At 41.2% G+C, this 20,702-nt stretch overlaps 3 protein-coding genes across 5 annotated transcripts; 1 reads left to right on the top strand and 2 right to left on the bottom strand.

The window, feature by feature from the left end:
* Positions 1-90: 90 nt before the first annotated feature.
* On the bottom strand, positions 91-7,208 carry ubtd1a (ubiquitin domain containing 1a). 2 transcript variants are annotated; one of them, XM_030069990.1, is made up of 5 exons: positions 6,897-7,208; positions 6,282-6,368; positions 2,431-2,658; positions 1,649-1,834; positions 91-1,041 (listed from the first exon to the last, which is right to left on the bottom strand). In XM_030069990.1, exons 1-5 carry the CDS (start codon positions 6,946-6,948, stop codon positions 827-829), a joined length of 768 nt encoding a protein of 255 aa, XP_029925850.1. In that variant the 5' UTR covers positions 6,949-7,208; the 3' UTR covers positions 91-826. The 2 variants fall into 2 exon arrangements, with proteins under 2 accessions (XP_029925850.1, XP_029925851.1); XM_030069991.1 differs by lacking the exons at positions 6,282-6,368; positions 6,897-7,208 and adding an exon at positions 4,965-5,485.
* A 1,953-nt stretch (positions 7,209-9,161) lies between these two features.
* Positions 9,162-14,732, bottom strand: zdhhc16a (zDHHC palmitoyltransferase 16a). 2 transcript variants are annotated; one of them, XM_030070867.1, is made up of 11 exons: positions 14,558-14,732; positions 13,470-13,721; positions 13,172-13,366; positions 12,965-13,053; positions 12,817-12,845; positions 12,560-12,693; positions 12,270-12,353; positions 12,084-12,169; positions 10,355-10,478; positions 10,124-10,194; positions 9,162-9,976 (listed from the first exon to the last, which is right to left on the bottom strand). In XM_030070867.1, the coding sequence occupies exons 2-11, from the start codon at positions 13,698-13,700 to the stop codon at positions 9,874-9,876; spliced, it is 1,146 nt and encodes a 381-aa protein (XP_029926727.1). In that variant the 5' UTR covers positions 13,701-13,721; positions 14,558-14,732; the 3' UTR covers positions 9,162-9,873. The 2 variants fall into 2 exon arrangements, with proteins under 2 accessions (XP_029926727.1, XP_029926728.1); XM_030070868.1 differs by lacking the exon at positions 12,270-12,353.
* Positions 14,733-14,813: 81 nt separating this feature from the next.
* On the top strand, positions 14,814-16,841 carry mettl18 (methyltransferase 18, RPL3 N3-histidine). Its single transcript, XM_030070869.1, has 2 exons — positions 14,814-15,169; positions 15,473-16,841. Exons 1-2 carry the CDS (start codon positions 15,068-15,070, stop codon positions 16,451-16,453), a joined length of 1,083 nt encoding a protein of 360 aa, XP_029926729.1. The 5' UTR covers positions 14,814-15,067; the 3' UTR covers positions 16,454-16,841.
* The last annotated feature ends 3,861 nt before the right edge of the window (positions 16,842-20,702 follow it).

Raw genomic sequence — 20,702 nt, 5'->3', positions numbered from 1 at the left:
GTTAAGCATAAGCTCTAACTTTAATTTTAAAAAAATCATAATATTCCTTAAAAACACATACGGCGGCATAGTGAGTACCAAGAAGGCAAATTTGATTTAAATTTACAATATTTATTCACAATTTAGTCAAATACAGTGAACATCATATTTCACATAAAAAACTACAGCATTTAAACAAATTGTATTTGGAGTGATGAAATAAAAATAAATCAAATCATCTACTTTTCACCTTTTAAAAAGGTACCTTCATTACATTCCGTGTCTTTATTATGCATTTACAGTTGTGATTGGAAAAGGTTGTGTACATTAATTTAACAAATGTACATATTTACACGATCAACTGGCACACATGGAAACAAATATTTACGTTGTGTTTTCATTACAGTATTTTGTCATTGCCTTCCCACATACTGAATCAAACAACAGAAATCATAAAAAGAGAATGGCGTTATCGACTGGCTGACCAGTTCAGTATATCAATGAGTATAAGCACAAACATGCACGACAAGGAGAACACATGTAAACAACGGGCTGTGAGTCGGTATGGCTTACTGAGGAAGACTGATGACCATCCAGACAAACAGACAGACAGACATGGGGATGTACATCTCAGGACTCTACATTTCATCTAAAGTGTTTCAGTGCTTTGTATTTTTTTAGTTCATTTTGAGGGCGGGGCAGGAAAAATACAAAAAGGAGCAATACAAAAGCAAACATTTTATAAAAATGTACACAAAATTAAATAAATTCGAGCTCTACGCCCCATTCCTGCCACTCTCTCTGAACGTCCTCTCTCTTCACTTCATTCTCCTCACTCTCTCTCCCCTCAGTTGATTGTAACTGGAGGGTTTGGATTGACAATGACTTGGACGACAAAGTCCTTCTGGATCTTGGTGTCTTGGAGACGGGTTTTGTCGGTGAGGAGTTTCCCAGCAAAGAACCACCTTTGATGGGCCAAGTCAATTTCCTCCAGTTCATGCAACTGCTTCTTCAGCTGGGCGATGGTGTCCGCCATGCTGGCTGTCAGACGCACGTCCTTGCCTGGGAAAGCCATAAGGCGTAAATTAGTTTCATACTGATTCCTGAACACGCTGAGAGACACTTAAAATCATGAATGATGAATTAGTCCCTAGCCTAGATTGGATTAGATGAGCTGAGATTTCATAATCTACATGAGAAAACTGGGTGACATGTAATTAAGGCTTTATAACAGGCAAAATCAGAGAAATTTCAATTTTTAAAAATAAATTTTAATAAATTATTTGGTCATTGTGTAGTGTTTTGGGGACCAGGACCAGGCAATAAAATCCATTTACAACTGTAACCATAAGTATACACTGTAACAATGCATTGTAACGATGCAACAATGTATTCATACAACAGTGATATCTGTATGAAGTAACTCAGAAAACAATACTGAATTCTCCTGCCCCAGTATTTCTTAGAAATTTCTCTGGTTAAACATGTTTGATCGGTGCCTGTGAATTTATAACAATGCTCTGATATCGAATGAAAAACGTCGTTATGAACATATATATTTTTTATACATTGTAGTGGGAGCACTGAAGTTGTATTTACCATATCATTGTTTTATGTTAATAGTTCTGGATGTGAATGGACCTTTACCTCGGGGCCGGCTGTTTCTTACCTGTTGACAAGCGCACCCGCAGCTGGAACTCCTGTTTGGTCGGAGGGGGTGGAGCTTGTTTCTCTGTGTGCTCAGGTGCTTCGCTCTCATTGGCAGTTTCACTGATGAGGTTGAGGGGCGGGGCTAAAGCATAGGCTGGGAGCTGGTAGCGGTTGCCCAGTTCATCATAACTCTCTGCTAGAGAGCCTGAGGAGGGAGAGAACAAATTAAGCGTCTGCGTCACTTATGCTTTCCATCAAATAGTAACTATCAGTGACTGTACTGTTTCTCTACTCCTGCTGTTCATAACTCAATTTTGTTAGAGGGAGGAATGAGGCCATTATATATTTTCTCTACATCTGGAACATCCTTGGACTAGCAAGAACATGGAATACAAAAATCCCCCCTGCACATGCCCAGATACACACTGACAGAGGATTTTTTCCCCCCATCCAGCCTTGCCATGGCTTTCCGAGTACCAATCCATCTACTGTGGTCATGCTGCAATGCGACTATTATGTAACTATTACAGCAGTAATCTCTGAACAACTGATACATGGGATTCTATAAACTGTCCTTCACATTTTGCGATTGACAAATGTGAATTATGTGTTGACTCTTTATAAGTTCAAGGACACTGACAGTTCAAGATTAAAAGCTGGATCAAGCACATTTCCACTCCTGCATGGAAGATAACACTAAGAATACTATGCTGCATGTGTGTGTGTGTGTGTGTGTGTGTGTGTGTGTGTGTGTGTGTGTGTGTGTGTATGTGCATATCTGTGTGGTGTGTGTTTTCATACCATGAGGCAGTGTGATGCAGGCTCCATCCACTATAGCCTGTGCTAGTTCTAGGTCATTGCTCTCTGCAGCAAGGGCTGCTGCTCTGAGTGCATCCCAGATTTCCTTTCTTCCATCAAAGGCTGGGGCTGTATCCCAAAATTCATCTCTCTTGCTGCGCAGCTGGCCCTCTGTCATGGGATACTCACTCTTCCATTTTGGACGCTCCTTTTTGAGGGGCTCGTTCCGTCCTGTGAAAGAGACAGAAGACATTCACTTTCCTGACTCAGCTGAAGGCAATCAGGCACTAAAATCTTTTCTGTGCTTTGTGCCACATCCACACAGATGGTTTGACATGTAAGACATAACTCTCTCATCTCGTTTCCTGGTCTGTGTTCAAATGCAAACATTGCAAGCAACGTGATTTGTCAGATCTCCACAGAGCATAAGAAATTATGGCTCAAGGGAAATCTCCTTACAGAGAAAAACGGCATGAAGTCATTGACTCCTGGAGGCGTGCCTATAAAAAGTAAAACTAAGCATTTATTCATAGCATAAGAGGATATACACAACATAAATAATTACATAATAGCACAAAGTAACAGTTAAAATGGATCAGGGCAGTAACACCCAACAAAGATAAATCTCTGTTCCATCTTAGTATGGAGCTCTAAGAAAACTTGCTTAGCATCTACTTTGGTTGCCAGGTTGGCTGAAGTCCCAAACCCACTGCTGTAAGAATGTCTAAGCTCCTTCCATTACTGTAACATCGGGTGCGAGTGAATGAAGAAGACGCCTCAGACAGCATGTTTGCGTAATTCACAGGTCACCAGTTGATTCGGTTACACTTAGACGATGAATCAGAAAATAATTTGACAGAATTTCACAAGAGATAGAACAATAGTCCTGCATTATATAACTCACAATATCGCGACATCCAGTCTCGTTAAGAGTTTGCTCCACTACATTCACTGTAAGAAATCCTAGATAAGCTAAACACCATATCACTTACTGGATATGTTTATGGACCTCAGTTCATGTCAACACCAAGGAGGTCAGAGAAGGATAGAAAAGCTAGGCTAATCTTAAGACCCTAAGGGAAGCCCCTACTTCAGCCGGGTATTAGTAAACACAACTTATACAACAGGATGTTTACACCCTCGCGCACCTGTGATATTCAACATTATGTTATTCACTATACAGTTTGAGTAAGTGCTCTTTGTCAGATCTCTGAGTGCACATAAACACACCCCTTTCACCACTTATAGGTCTTTCCGTTCTGTTTCGCCTGAGTGCTGGCAGACATAATGGAGTGCAGTGTACCAGAGTCCCAGGAAAGTCACTTTGATTCACAGAAGAAGGAAAATCAAAGTGATTATTTATAGTGCTGTGGATTACTGCAGTAACCAGTAACACATACGCGCACACTGACATTGACACAAACACACACAAGCACACACCAGTGGATTATAGGCAGTAATCAGGTTCCACATAACGCGATTTATCTCCCTCTATCCCATAAGGCATTGGCTGGGGAGATGAGCGCTCTTTGGGCAGTGAAAGATGGCAAATAAAAAAACAGTAAGACTCATACAAGTCTTCCACAGTAAGCAAACAGAAATCCAACCAAAATTTATGATGAATCATCTATTGTATGGTCTAATCACATATCCTAAATTTATCCAAAACTTGGCACAGCTTTGCCAGCTACCCAGTACACGACGTTATGTAGCTGCAAAAGAAAATGAAGAAAAATTACAAGGTCTATTAACTATGTTTGGCATGAAGTGCAGAAACCATTATTATAGTACGCAGACACAAAACAATCAACAATGTGGGCCAGTGTGCTGTAATACAGAGCAATGAGACAACGACCTGAGTTTCAGGTCACAACGTAGGCTTTATCAAACGTGCATTTTTTGTATGTATCTGCATACTCATGGATGTAAATAACCTAAATTTCTGTCTTGCATCTGTCAGTACAAGCAAAGGCTTTAAACGAACTCTTTATCTTTTCCCAAATTCATAATTGCAGCACCTTAGTCGTCTTCATCACTGACTGTGTGCAGTGTAAACTGTGACAAAAATCTTTGCAATCTTTTCTATGATTCAGCATTCCCTCTCTGTTCCAGTATAACATTAATAATAGTCTACCTGCATATACATTGTGGGAGCATTAAGTCGAGTTGCATGGGTGTATTAGCCTTCAGAGGACTGCATTAATATGTCACTCAAACACATCCAGCTATTTAGTTCTCATAAATCCTGCACCCGTATCTCTAAAATCTTTATTGTTGAAAAGCAAGTCTCAGTGTCCATGAAACTATGGCTTAGATTGTCCCAAATTCTTCCCTTTCTGTGTTTTTAACCTTTTTCATTCTCCTTTCCTGAAATTAGTTTCCAATCCACAAATAAACTCTGAGCTGCAAAGTGGCAACTACATGAGAAAATATAAAAAAACACAACAACAATAGCACAATAACAATAGCACAACACATTATGTCTAGCAGACCTGAAAACAGAAAAAAATCTTTCCCCTCACTGATCCCATACTTACTTTTCAGCACAACCTTAATGGGGGTGTCAGCATGATAGTAGCTGTATTCCCTGGAGTTAGTTACTCCCATAGCTTTTCCGTTTTATGAAGTTTGATGTGAATCAGGCTGGTTCCAGAGTTTGGTGTGAGTCAGAGTAGATCCAAAGTCAGCATCAAAAAGAAGGTCCAAGAGAGACTGACCCAGAGGAGCTATACTCCCTGCTGTGTTAAATCACAAGCCTCAACTGCAGGAATGAGGACACAAAAACTTCAACCAAGTGTTCCAGATTCCCACGATGTGCAGGCTCAGAGCTCAGTCAACTGCTGTGACACTTCCCCACTTCTTTAAAAATGACCACACTCAGGCCACTTTTATCCCTTCTAACAACAAATATGTTGCTATCCAAAAATACGAGGCTCAATGGACAGAAATATGTGCAGAATCAGACGAGAGTCATTTGAGCGTCCAAGAGCTGGGAGCCTCTTTACAAAAGCCTAATCCTATCAGCTCTGTTTAGACGCAGGAGATAGAAATACCCAAAGGCAAGATGGTCGAGCTATTACGAGACAGTAAACCCTTGTCAGACTATAAAAATCTGCTGGAAGTGGAGCACATCTCCATCACCTGGCTACACAGTGGTCCATTGTTTGGCTGTTGGCAAACTGAGGACATCGAGGATTAGAAGATTTATTAATGAATGGATGTCTGTTTGTTGACTGTAGTATGGTCAGACAGATACTACTGTGCTGCAGCAGAAGGCTGTTGTACTAACTTTTCTCAGTTGTAAAAGACCTGGCACAAGCAGGGATGTATTTTAAGCAGTTGTGTGTGTGCTACAACTGAATTATGTCCATCTGCATGTAGGCATAAGGAAAGAAATGTTCAAAATAGCGCATTCTTTGATGTGAAAACTCTCAGTGCAGGCCTTTGCTGTTATCAATGCATTATGAATGGCAATCTAGCCCAGTGCATTGCCACTTTCTAACTCAGAGTGGATTGTAACAGTGTTTATATAAACAGAGCAGCTCCACCTGTCCCCTCCCTTCGAGGTGGAGATTAGAGACAAGGTTAAGCAGTGAGGCATGAAACATTTCACACCTGAGACAATAAGCTCTCAGAATGACAGCGGCATCCACGCAACAGTGCATGCGTAGAGGTTATGTGAAATCAGATTCTGGTGTAAGGTCAACGGTCCTTATGCCTAAACCTTGTGAGGACAGATCTTCTGGCTTAGCGTGGCTCTCAGGTACACAAACTCATACTTTTCTAATGTGCATAAAAAGCACTGTGTTGGCCTTTCACAGCTGACAGGCCAGTTCTACAGCTCAGCTTCTTACCTCCACGTTTTTTGCTCCTTGTAGAGCTTCGGCCACTCCCTTGTCTATCCATGCGATTCCTCCCCACACAGCCTCCCATGACTGTCCCTAAATTCCATACCAAACAAAAAGTCATGAAAAATATGCCATATGATCAGTGCACATGCTTATATTTTTTATATGTGATTATATATTTCAAAAGATTATAGATAGACAGATAGATAGATATGAAACATGCTGTGGCTGTGGATGATGATGGTGTTGATGATGATGATGCAAAATTAACTGCCTTATACAGTACATAATGTATGATGATGAGGAGTGTGACAGCTCAGCAAGGCTCGCTCCCATAAGGTCAGGCAGGCTGGGATGTTTATGTCACGTGTACAGCCAGCTGACATGGACACGCGCCTGATCCCCCCCTGCCCACCACGCTCTGATTTTCCATCAGGCTCTGTCCCAACACTGTGACACCAGATATATGCGCCCCTATATATCATGTTATGCCGCTCATTTCGACATTCACTACTGGTATTATTTGGGACAGCTAAATGTGTAAATTAAACAGCAGGCCCACAGGCTGCTGCCGTTGTAATTTCATGGTGTCTGCGAATAAATATGAATCATACTGCCTACCCGAAATCCAGTCCGCTAAATTATGCATTCGTCTGCAGTTTGCTTGCCACATCCGAGCTTGCTTCAAAGGAAAAGTTATCACCGGAGCCAGGCGAGATGAGCAGAAGACAGTCAGCAGCTTCACAGAGGAACCAGCCCTCTTTAGTCACCTTACAAGGAAAGACACTCAGTGGTACGAGTCCAGTCTGAACAGCCTTGCCCTGAGCAATCTTATGTACTTATCCGAAAACGTGAAATTGACAACTTTATGGTCCTTATAATAGTGGGAGTGCAGCTCACCCGCACAGGATGCTCTCACGGTCCCAGTTAAATCCCCTTCACGAGGTACGCATGCGCAGTCCAGACCTGTTCCCATCCTGCGTCAAGTTCAAGCGATCAGACGTTTTGCCTTCAAAATAAAAAAACAGAATAATTGCACTTGATTGGCTGCTTGCTGCCAGGAACACAAAATTGTATCAAAATGCTCAGTGTGATTATTAGGATAATTTTAGAGAGAGACTATAGCTGGAAAATAGACCCCAGAAAGATTGTTGCTGTAAAAAAGGATCACCAACAGGGGTTTTATTTGGAAATACATGACCGACCTTATTTCCAGTCTGGTCGGGTTTGACGTCATTTCAGGCAACAGGCGAGGAAATTGCCACAATCCAAAGGGAGCAAAGAGGAAGAAAATTGATCTCACATGGTTTTACCCTGGAATTTACACAGAAATGTATTTCCAGACGTAAAAGGTCAAACTCAGCTGCTTGGTTCATGAGAAGCAACTCTCAGTAGCAACGTGAAAATCTCCATTCGCTTCCTACAACAGCTGTCATTCATTTGGTTACACATTATTTTACTATTGTTAGTAGATATTCCCACCTCTGGAGATTTAATTTCAACGAAAAACACTCGCTTGTTTTTGCATGGGAAGGAAATCTCCGTCATGTTTCTTGCAATTTTTACACTCTAGTATTGTATGATTACTCACATCCTTTTTGTCTACCACTGTAATTGTGATGTCCTTCTACATTAATATCCTTATGCTGTGCTTTTGTGAAGCCAGATAGAGTAAAGTGTAGTCAGATTTTGTCCATTAAACTGCACCTTATACTGTTGTGACATCCTTCTGTTCTCCATTATAGGGTCTTATGTCTGATTTCATAGCCTACACACACCATCAATAACATATCAATTTTATCATATATATATCTCCAACTAATAAACTAGCCAATGTCATCAAACATTCAAGCCCGTAACACTTGTGTATAAAACATGTTTCTTTGAAAGTACTGGACCAGGAGGCACTCTGCTCTTACCAAACAGGTAGAGAACATTCAGTGAGGAAAAATAGCCTGCATGGATTAAGAGAGTCTATTTTGAAGCATACAAATATTGGAATGCTGATGTTGTTGATTTATTATTATGCCTGAAAATCCTCTGCTAAACTGGTCAGGTACTGAAACAACTATGTCCCTGTCTTTTCATCAGATACCAACATAACTTGTTGAAATCTGACCTCTGCTGGAAGACTGAGTATTAACGTGTGTGTGTGTGTGTGTGTGTGCTTCAGCGACACAGAGTGGTGGGGGTGGAGTGAGGGGTGGCAGGATGAGTGAGATTTGGGAATTGGCCGTTAGCCCTTAATCTCTCTCCTCTTCCTCCTCCAATGTATTGCCGCTTCTTCTTCCATTCCCATTTAACACCAACACCACCTCCCACTGTTTTTCTCTTCAAACACTTCATTTAGTACAAAACATTATATTTATGTTTTAAGAAAAATCTAAAATGTATTTTGCAGATCAGTTATTCAGTGTTTAGTATTCTGTGACCAACTCTTAGGTCTACTGCTTTGGCTTCTTGCTTGCTCAAATGGTGGATATCTGTTCATGTTCATCTGCTTAATTTCACAGTCCATGCCCCTCCACCACTGATTATGTCTGCTCGTTTCTCTGGAACCTAATACATGTATGAATCTGCACATCAGTTGGCGTGCAACCTAGTTAATCCTCCACTACACTACTGACAGGCTGATTGTGTGTCTGTCTGTCTACGCAAAACTGTGACGTAACAGCAGAGCTGGATTTGGCTGATTGGTATTATAAAATGATCCTCGGACACAATGACTCTCAATACAAGGCAGTGATGCAGGCATACGCGCCTATTCTTCACAATGACAGAGTACCTTTTCAAAATTGTATCAAGGTTGGCGTACCAAATTGTGACTGAATATTATATGTAATCTGTCTGGCTTTTTTTTTTTTAATGAAAACACGCCACGTAAAATTATTTAAATAAAGCAATTTATGAAGATATTTTAACTTGACATGTACAAAATACAGATAAACAGTAAATGATCATGGTGCTGCAGTTTTTCTTGGATGTTGGGAGGTAAACATGAGGATTCAGTGCTGGAAATACAGTTTATTCTACATGTAGTGGCTGTGATGCATAAAGATATAAGAGAAATGGTTTTGGCCCGAACGTTAGCTGGGTTGTTTCTTTGGTTCTGATTAACTTTCAGAAAAACAAGCAGTGAATCATAATTCAATCAGTCTGATGTCTATTTCAAAAAATGCTAATGTAGTGACTGATCCTTGATGGTTATTTTACAGTCCACTGATATGTCAGTCCGTCAGTCTGATATGTCAATCAGTATATATGAGGTTTATAAAAATATCAAACTCATCATCAGCACATTGCTTCAAGTCATAAAGGACATGCCGTAAGACTCGCCCAGAAAAAGTCCAGTGGAGAATGACACATTGCCTTCTCATTGCTTAATATTCCAGATAATCAAACAAGGCCCACTTGTCTACTCCACAGCATGTTCTTGAGGTACTGAAGGCTTACATAACCCTGTTTCTTCACTTGTAAGGAGCAGTTTCTACCCCCATACAAGGACCCTTATAGCCAACTAGATCTAATGACCACAGCGGGCTGGACAGGGCAAAGGCTGCTGGAAGCAGACGATGCCTGAAAGGAATCTTGGCAAGGGTCATACAGGCATCATGTCCTTTTTAACTGGATAGATGTCCCACGTCAGACCATCACCATATGGGGCATGTCCCGAAGGAAGGAGAACTCGTGTCACCCAGTGGCTGGAGACAAAACAAGTGAAACATAAGTTAGTAATATGTTTGCATATATATATTTACATATATATAAATCAGGGCTGATACAAGCTAATGGGATAGAGCAGCATTAAGTGTGGAAGTTATCTATAAACAAAAAGGAGAGAAACTCACCTTCTCTTCTCTACACCAAAAAAGATCCTCCAGTTATTTAGTCGCCCATAACTGAAAGGGTTTTTGTACAGCTGATGGGGTGAAAGACAAAGAAAGAGATGAGGAATAAAACTTCTCAAAACTCTCACCTTAACCCAGAGAAGTAATTTCTTTTGAGAGGGGAATTGTGGGTCGTAGATATAAGCCTTCAAGTTTCAAGACGTGAATGCACATTAGAGTGAATATGCTCACCTTGCCCCGCTTCGCCATGCGCTTTCTTTCTTTGTTGTTAATGTGGCGTTCTATACTGGTCTCACCTCTGGATATGAGAACTGCATGCCAGATAGTCAGACCACCCAGGGCCACTCCCACTGTGCTGAAAACATCAACAACATTGGATTGTCATCAGCATGGCACGGTAATAAAAGGAAATATAAAATGGCACAGTGCAGTGCACAACAAGTGGCAACACGACCTAAAGCCTGTCTCACAAAACAAGTTTGGTGTCGTCAGTGTATCTTTGATCTTTTTTGGCCTCATAATACCTAATGATGGCAAGCTGGGAATACATATAATGCCATACACCACAATAAATACATATTCATTGATAATGTCGAGGATAACTTATTTCCATTGTGGTCCACTATTCAAGGCAGACAAAGATAGCCAGACAAGTCACAGATGACTGAGGTACCACGAACCATCACACAGGCTACAATAAAAATCACTACATCCTTAAAAACAATTTCTTCCATATACATATAAAATTACAGAGAGAGGCACCTATTACAGCCCTATAAATAAACATATACACCCAGCAGGCCACCTCACCAGGCACACCCACACACCCAACAAAGCGGTGACTCCCATCTTCTGTGTGGCTGCTTCATTAGGCGCACCCAACATAACATCCTCCGAGCACACTCACCTTCATTCCGTGCATACACACATCCTTACTCACATACCTACATAAATACACCCACATACATGTCTAAATCATTCTCTCATTTTCGGTCAATTAACCATTCCCCCAAATGCATGTTTAAACCTAAGGCTGACTTGATTTTAGCTGCGTTACATAGAAAGGTATTTCGCCCAGAACACACCTTGAATCTACATGACGCTATGTCTGTGTCCCAGAGTCCTTAACAAGCATAAAATAATTCTTGAAATACCTTGGCCCATTACAATATTTTCTAATGTCAATCACAGGGCTAAGGTTCATTACCAATCTGACTACTTTATTTTGAGCTGTTTGAAGTTTAGTTTTAATCCCCTTGAGGCTGCTTCGGTCCTCTGACTAAATCAAAAGGTAGCCAGTCAACTGGGTCAACATTAAAGTCTATGGCTGTCCTCTTATGCCTAATGGCGTCCACCCTGAAGGCATGCTACACATATAAGACACTGTGCTGTGATTGCGGCTTGTCACAGTGCACATTATAAGATATAAGGTTGGGGAAGTTATGAGGAATGCAGAAAATAGGCAGGGATTGTAGTTTTCAAACAGGAAAGAAGGAGGTCTTATCCATAAAAACCTATCAAATTGTGATCTGTGGGTATTGGAATGCATGAACTAGTTCTAATCATGAAAGCTGAGTACCTTGTAAAGCTGATGTTAAACCATTTTGATAATAAAATACCCCTGGTTATAGACAGTTAATCTCCACTATATTTAAACAAACCTGGAATCCTTACAGGTTGGAAAGCTGTTTTTAGGACAGGACAGGGCTTAATTCCTCCTGAGATCCTGACATCCCCTCAAAGCTGCATTATACAAATCAGGGAATTCAGATACAGATATACTTTTGCCTCAATTTTTCTTCACTTCCCGGCTGTTTCGGACACGTGGATTTCAACTACATGCTGTACAGTATGTTAGTCCAAGAGTTAGCGCAAATTTGGCTCACTAACCTGCCAAACGTGTTTTATGAGACAGGCAGTGTTATTCAGTAAAATTGCCTGGAAAAGACTAATACTTTACCTGGTAAGGACCCACATGTAGATGATGCTCTTGTGAATCATCTTATCCTTGAAGGTGTAAGGAGGTGGAGGTGTCTGATAATTGGTCTTAACAAAAACATAAAAAACAAACATTACACAACTACCAGCTAATAAAAAAAGTACCAGCTTGATAGAGTTTGGTGTGTGTGTGCTTTTGAGAGTGTACCTGACCAGGGGGGAGAATCCCTATGAGAAGTCCCATCCCTGTCACCGGTACCCCTGGCTTTTCCATATCCATATGCTTAAAGCGCTTATGAAGCAATCCAGATACACAAACCCCAGTGTTAAAGACAGAGACAGCAAAACATCAGTCAGGAAACAACTAAGCCCCAGAGAGCAAGGCATGAGAGGAGGAGAGAAAATACAGATATACCCCAACAAGGCAGACAAGGGACAAACACCAAGAAGGCCCACAAACAAAAGTCCAGCAGTGTGACCTGAGATTTGGTGTCTTACCTCAAGAGCATTGTACGCATCCAGGAACAGGTTTCTGCCACTGACGCTACAGTAAACACAGCCCATAGTCATGAAGAGACAGAAGGAGAAGAAGTAGCGATGGTTAAAATGTCCTACGCAGTTATTCAACCAGGCTGAAATTCTAAGGTTAAGGAGCATTTCCCAAGTATTTTCACATCTAAACTCATGATTGTGGATATTTCATGAAAAACAATTAATTTGAAATTAACTGCAAACATTTTTAGCTTGAAGGATACGACAATGATGGTCCATTTTCAGAATGCACCTGCAAAAAAAAAAAAAAAAAAAAAAAAATCAGTCTGTTATCTGTGTTGGCATACCGCTATCCACAAGCGACTGATGAAAAGTCAATTACAGGGAACATGAAAGATGACACTGCCTAACCTGTTACAGATACCACAGTGGTGTGTCCTGGCTGGTTTGGGAATTATGCATCTCTTGCAAACAGATACAAATGGAATGTCATTTTTTACCTGAAAAAAAAAAAAAAAAATAGACATTGACCTCTGTGTTGCATTCAGACTTCAAGACTGGTATCCAGACTGGTATGATTTATAGGCCATTCCGGGTACTTTTGAGTTAACTTCTTACTGTAGGAGGAGATCCAGGGGAGGTCTTGGTAGCTTTGTAGTAGTGGAAGGCGATCATGACAAGGTTCCAGTGTCCATAACAAAGGTGCCAAGCAATCCACACTGGGGAGTATGTGTTGAGGACCAGAGGCAACAGAACCACATAAGCTATCAGCACGATGGAGCTGGTCAGTATCACCACAAGACAGACAAACACCTAAAAGTCAGGGACAGGGGACAGACAAAGAGATGTGTTTTCATAGAGGAAAAAATGGATCACCTGCTTGTACAAAGACACAGGTACAAAGACACACACTTACCATCCCGAACCAGCGAGTGACATGATCCACAGTCCAGAACACTGGCTCAAAGACTGAGTCGAAGACTACATCGGAGTCGGTGAGGGCGTTAAAGTAAAGTGACCGGACTAACAGTCTCACATAGGCACATATCTCCCTCAACCACAGCGGCAGCCTGCTCCGTCCTCTTCTGGTGCACACCCGCAGCCGCAAGCAGCGCAGCAAGTGGAAATTAGGCCACCACCGCATCATGCATCTGAGATATGCACACAGCTGCAAGAAAAGTGAGATAATATTGACTGGACTCAAAGTTACACGAATCTTGGCCTCATGAGGGTGCATGAGATTAACCCTCTTGAGCATGCATGCAGCCAAGTTGACAGACAGATGCTTCTTAACAAGACACACCTCTTTATTGTCAAGTATTTAAGAAATAAAGAATCAAAAATGATCTCAATCAAGCAACTTTGCGATTTGGAAGTCACTAAACCTGGGTTCAGTGGTGGTTTAAATTACCTCCATGATCACATCAGCCTTTGCCAGAGGACACTTTTCAGTATTTATGATGCAGAGCTAAAATTATAGTTCAAGATAGGTGAACTAGATCACTCAAAGTGCTTAACGACTCAAAAATTAGAGATAACTAGCAGTATATGTACAAAACTATAGGCTGGTATGCCACATGTGTCTTTGTAAACATGCGGGTAAAGGCTAAAAACCCCCATGACAAAAGACAGTCTTGCTATTCTGCATTCCAGTGTCCCAAAACACACAGGGTGGAGTCTGGTTTGCAGCCGCCTTACTTATGTGAGAGGGTCAATCCCTGGGAACACCTTTACCTTATTCAACAGTAATATTTAGCTCCAATGCATCAAACAACGTTAAAGAAAGACACTTTATAATCAGCAATGGTGATCACCGTATGAAACCCCTGAACTGTATGAAATATTTTGTACGCAATACATATTTCTGATTGTAATCTCACAGACTCCACACGGCTCCAAAATATCTATTGTTTAAGCATCACATTTCTCCATTCAAATGACTGACGCTGGGGCTGCGCCTCAGTATACAGAACACATTTCAGATTTCTGCAAACAAATACTCACTTTTCTATGACTGCTCGCAAATTGTGAAGCCCAAACCTCCAGTCAACATTGTCAGAACGAGGAGAAATTAAGGCAATTGCCGCATATTTACGAAGGGGAGCTGGACAAGATAGCTTTTGACAGTCCCTGATCCCTGAATCTTGAGCTGCAGCTGTTGCGCATGCGTCACCGGCGAAAGGCATCATGGTACTCTGAGTCAGGAACTGGATGCTAATTTTTGACACACTAAAAAAACTGTTTTGTTTTGTGCCTTAAGTTGCCATCATGTATAATATTTAACCCCGGTCTAATATCATGTAAACGCCTCAGTTAGAACATTTTAATGTGCTCAGGCGACAAGGAAAAAGCTGTGGGTCGGTTGCGGCGGTTGTTTTTGAGAATCGCGGGGTTTGTAGTTCTTTATCCCGCTGCTGTCACGCATGCGAGTCCGCTTGCCTCGCACACGTGCAGCCGACAGAAAACCGACAACTATTCAGTGTAATTCGTCAAGCTTCCCACATTTTGTCAGTCATGTCGTTTAGTTTTAACTTCGATGTACATGTACAAACAGGTCCGGACGACGTGGACTGCAAGGAGTTGCAAAATGGAAAGCCAGATTATGCAGCTAAATCTGTGAGTAGCGAGGTTTTTAATGCCGTTTATTTCTAGTTAAGTGACGATAGATCAAAGGTAATTCATATCTTAAATATCCTGAAATAGTTACTTTTAGCTGCAGCTTATTAAATTAGATAGCCCAACGCAACTCAGCCATGTTTACCTCACGTCACTTTATACAAATGCTACCCTGCTAACTCCCTGGTGGTACAGTTGTACACACACATAGCAGACATATTCTTAGAATAAAGCACTCAGACATATACATAACAAAGCTGTCACAGTTGTATCCTAACCATGCATGCTATTTGTGTTTCTTAGACAGAGGATAGTGACAAGCCAGCAGAGCCGGTAAAACTGGCCAAAGAGCACCATCCATCATCAGATCCAGATTTGCTCCTTATGGATGCTGTCCCTGAAACAGTCACCATTGGCACGCTTCCTCCTCTCCACTTCCTGAATGAGACTGTGTTTGAGAAGACAGCCTCAGAGAGAGAAGATGGGGAAAAGATTCTTTCTCGTACTGCTGAGCAGAGGTCTGATCTCATTTCTGGTGTTTATGAGGGTGGGCTGAAGGTGTGGGAGTGCACTTATGACCTTCTGGAGCTGATTGAGAAAGATGGAGAGACTTTTGGGGGGAAGAGGGTTTTGGACCTGGGCTGTGGGGCGGGATTGTTGGGAATACTGGCTCTGAGAAGAGGAGCCAGGCAGGTCCACTTCCAAGATTATAACAGCACAGTTATTGAACAGCTCACATTACCAAATGTACTGCTGAACTGCCATGAGGATGATGTGGAGAGTGAGGAAGATGAAGAAGGGAAGGGTAAGGGAAAGAAACATAAAGACGGTGTTTGCAAGAAGACAGTGACAGAAAAGGACAAGGAGAAGGAGGAGGCAAGGGATGATGATGAGCCACCACCAAAAAAGAGAGCCTTAGCTCCATCCCAGCACACATCACTGACCAGGTGCCGTTTCTTCTCCGGTGATTGGACCACGTTCCTTGCTTTGGTTTTGAAAGAGGACCCGGCTCCCAAATATGACATTGTTTTCACTTCAGAGACCATCTACAACACAGCATATTACCCAGCACTGCATGAGGTCCTGCACAGACTGCTGGCACCAGATGGACTTGTATATCTGGCCACCAAATCCCACTATTTTGGCGTAGGAGGTGGGCTACACTTGTTCAAGAACTTTGTGGAGCAGAAGGGTATTTTCTCTATAAATCACCTGTGGGATATGGAAGAAGGACTTAAGAGACATGTTGTGGGCCTGCGCTTCAAAATGGTAAAGACCTCTTGAATTAGTTAAGCGGTCCTACATAACAGTATGTGCCTTCACACAGTCTACTCTCTGTAACTGTAATTCTGTAACTTGATGTATACCAGCCGGGCAAAAAGTGGATGTTCTGGAAAGTGCAGAAGTGTAATGAGTTCAACTGAGGACTGTCATGGACTGTGAACCCAGAATCAAAAGGTGTGGTTAATCACTACGTTGATCAATATAAATGGTTGTGGAAAAACACCACACCTTGTAGAGAGTTGTGAAAATTACAGGAAATGAATGAATACAGAATTTGTAATGAAATCTTTTTACTCTGCTGTATTTAAGTTGTGTATGTTACCACAGAAATGGTACAAAGACGTGCTAGAATAAAAGATGCTGTTTCATCTTCCATTTGCTCTTTGGTTACCTACACCGTCTCTCACTTCCTATATAGACATTTGAATATGCCTGCCAGTAACTGAAGAGCAGTTGAAAGGGGCTGTTACAGGTCTTTAGATGCATGGGGAGGAAAGAAAGGAAATGGGCTCAGTGACCTTTGCAAGTGATTTCCCCAGTGTTCAAACAGCAGCATGAAAGCCCAGCTTGTTTCTGAAGTCCAGCGCAAAATGTCAATTGCAACTTATCCCACCAGCCCAAGGATGTAGTTTGAAAGTGGATTCTAGAGTCACTGAACATCAATGGTAGGATTTTATGGGGTCTCTGTACCTCTCATTTTAATAATGGATCCTCGCGGTCTAGTGAGATTTTACCTTATCTGTTTTCTCAAACAAACAAACAAGCATTCACTGTATGCTGTAGATGTGCTTCTGTGGTCTCAAAGGATGGTCTGACGTGCTGTGATGCAACGAGACATTTTGGGAATTTGTGCTGATGCATATCCTCCAAAGAGAAGGGAACCAGATTGTTTTGAGAGGTGAGCAACTGGGTGTGGAATCCCCTTTTTGCTCAGCTTACGGAAATTCATTGAATACAGCAGGCAGGATTTTTTGGGGGAAGTATATATCCAGTCAGGTGCCAGTTGAGACTAGTTTCTCATACCTGAGTGACTGGGTAAATAAAAAGATAAGGAAATTGAAGGGTTTACACAGGCTTAGCAAACAATGATTTTTTTTTAGACGTAGTGTTAGTTGGTTGATGAAGAAAACTGGTCTAACCTTCCTGGTCCAGGCTTGCCACGTTTCTCTGATACAACACGCTTTCAGTATCACATCACTGTCCTGTTTGAACATGACCACAGAGTAAACATTTTTACCAAGGCTGTATTATTGAATAGACCCCTATCAAACTCTTACCCTAATAAATGACCTCAGCCACAAAGAAATACGAATAAACCTTATCCTAAATATACCCCTGATGCAAATAATACACTTTGCATACTGACAAATATTATTCAACATAGATAAACTATTTTTCTTGGAAACATTGTGTCACCCGCTCAAACATGACTGTGCATTTCAACACCCACAGTGTGGACAGAATTTCCATTTCCTTATGTAAATATACTGTAGCGTTTAACACTATCTCTCTCTTACACACACGCACACACACACGCACACACACATAAATACCAAACAGGGTTTCTGTTTGCATATGTCTGCCCATCATACTCCACCGTGTCCGCTTCGTCATCATCTCGTCTCTCGACAGCTGTTCATGGCCTGTGGGGGAATTCCTGGTTCCTCCAGTAGACGCAGCCTTTCCCCTGGTTACTTTATTGGAACAGGGGGCAGGGCTGGTCAGATGGTTTTCCTCAGAAACTATTATGTGTTGATTCACTGTGAGGGGGCGTGGTGTTCACTCCCACTGCTTCCTTATTACTGGGAAGTGACTGTCAGGCTTACCGTACGGAGGGAGTGCATGAAAAACAGAGGGAGGGAGGCTGCTGTGTGATGTGAAAGGTGGTGGTATTTAAGGTTCTTTGCTCTGAATGTCAGGCAGTATGCTGTATCCTTCCTTGGGACTTGGAGGACATGGGAGAGCAAGCAGACCATGCAGGTGAACTGGGGAGAGAATCACACAATGGCTTGTGTGCATTCAGTTTGGACAGCCTTACTGCTGATGCAACACTAAGACATCTTCTGTTGAGATGGGAGCACTGATGTATTTGAAAGTTTCAGTTCGCAAGAGCACAGTCTTGGGAAGCTTTTTATGAGGGAATGTATTTCTAAAACAGTATATCCAAGATCTGGGAAGTGAGCTCATCAGTGAATGATTGTGGTAAGTACTGAGGTAACAATTACCTCAGACTGTTTGACTTTCTTTTTAGGGCGCTGGGTATTCTTTTTTCTAAAGTATCACATCTTTATAACTACCTTTACAAATAGGTTAGAGCCTTTTGATGAGAATTGTGTGTGAAAATTTTAAAGTAGTTGAATGTAACAAAGGAAATGGACCAACTTCTAAATGTTCTGCGAACTGGCAGAAATTGATTGTTTTTGTTTATATTGTATTATTAAATCTGATATTTGTGAAAATAGGTCTGTAGGCCATAAGACTTGGTGAAGAACAAGGTTTATTGTCTTGTAATAGACTGTGGAAACGATTGTTTCCCGGTCCAACTGCTGGGCAGATGGGAGTTTCCTGAACACATTCAGGTGTGGCCTTCCTCACAAAATCTCTGGTGCTGCACTGTGTGTGTATCCCAAAGGAACCTACCCACTGACTGAATAAACTAGAGTTAACTGAGATAATGCTGAAGAATTGTTTCACTGTACTCTCACTGTCAATATTGACTTCAAGCCTTAAACAGTTTTGTTTTGAGATCGAGGAAGAGGTCCTACATTATGGATCAAATAGTTAATAGCAAACTCGGCCAACTTTGGAAGGTTCAAAGATACATCACTTTGGCTGAATGTCAGTGATCGTACTGGCCCAAAGTTCTTCCTCATGGGAGTGGATGGCTATAATTGATGAGTCATTTCATGCCTTGACCAACGCAGTATCACTATGATCTGATTCGAGGCTTGTATCAGCCCCGAGGACTGACTTTCATTTCAGTATGTGAACCATTTTCAGGAATTTTAAGTTGAGAGGATGGTTGGATTCCTCAGATGACCTTCAGTGAAGCTCTCCATTGGCTCTGTCTCATGGCAGAACTGGATCAGTTCAATTCAAATTCCATGTGGCAAGTCTCATTTTCATTTTCTTTTAAGACGATTCAGGTGACATAAATGCCCCACAACCTATCAAATGTTTTTAACTAGATGTTATACGTTCTTTATTGAAAAATTATCTTGACACCTTGGACTATTCCAAATGAATTTTTAAGATCAAGTTTATCCATTGCCACTCCTCTTGACCTCTTGCTCAATTTTCCACCATGTGTTAGAGGAGTAATAGCTGACCTTATCAACTCATCATCACCCAGCCTTTCTCAAGAAATAGGAAGTTCACAAGTGAGTAAAACTGAAGGCACTGCGCATTCAATTTCGCTTTGCCACTCTTTTCCTGCCAGTTATATTGCTTTTAATATGATTTTACTGGTTACAGATGGCTTTTTTTTATTATTATTATTTTATCTCATTACTATACACACTGCAAATGGGGAATTATTTTGTTGTTTTGTAGTAAACAAAATCAAACTAACATCATTGTTGTCAGTCATGTATGGATTTCGATGGGAGGCATTTTCAAATGAAAACGAGGCTCCTGAAGACCAAACGATAAGAAGTGCTCTACTATGAGAACTGAATTCCATAGATGGTGGCTACTTCAGGTATCATCTATGGGCTCAGTTCTTTTGGCATGGTACTAGTTTTCACAACGCCAGAAGACAGAAAGACCTCCAGAAAGAAATGTTACCCATATGGCTTAGACTTGTGTTGTCATGTCATGAATTTGTTCTAATGTAATATAACCTTATATGAATATGGTAATAAGGTCAAAATGCATGTGATGTTACTGTAATTATTTTTGCTTTGCTCATCAGAGAAACTTGAATTAAACTGTTGATGCGTATTGTGTATACTAAATAAATTATTTTCCTTTTCACATCTTACATTTCAAATATTTTATTCACAAGTGGACGGTGCCTTTGACAGATGATGCAAAATATGTAACAGGTTCTGTGAATTCAAGTTAAATAGCTCACAACAGTAGAGGATGATAGAAATAGCATATCACACACTAAACCCACACACGCAGACCACAGATCCTCAGATCTTATCAGATCAAGTTCCATAAAAATCTGCAGCCAGGGAGATAGTACTTAGCTGATGATCTATAAAGATTATGGTTAGCTATGACAGAGAAATCATTTTCAAGT

This window comes from Myripristis murdjan, chromosome 15 (genome assembly GCF_902150065.1).
Source record: "Myripristis murdjan chromosome 15, fMyrMur1.1, whole genome shotgun sequence".
Taxonomy (NCBI): Eukaryota; Metazoa; Chordata; class Actinopteri; order Holocentriformes; family Holocentridae; genus Myripristis; species Myripristis murdjan.
This window is presented reverse-complemented; position numbering and strand designations above follow the sequence as displayed.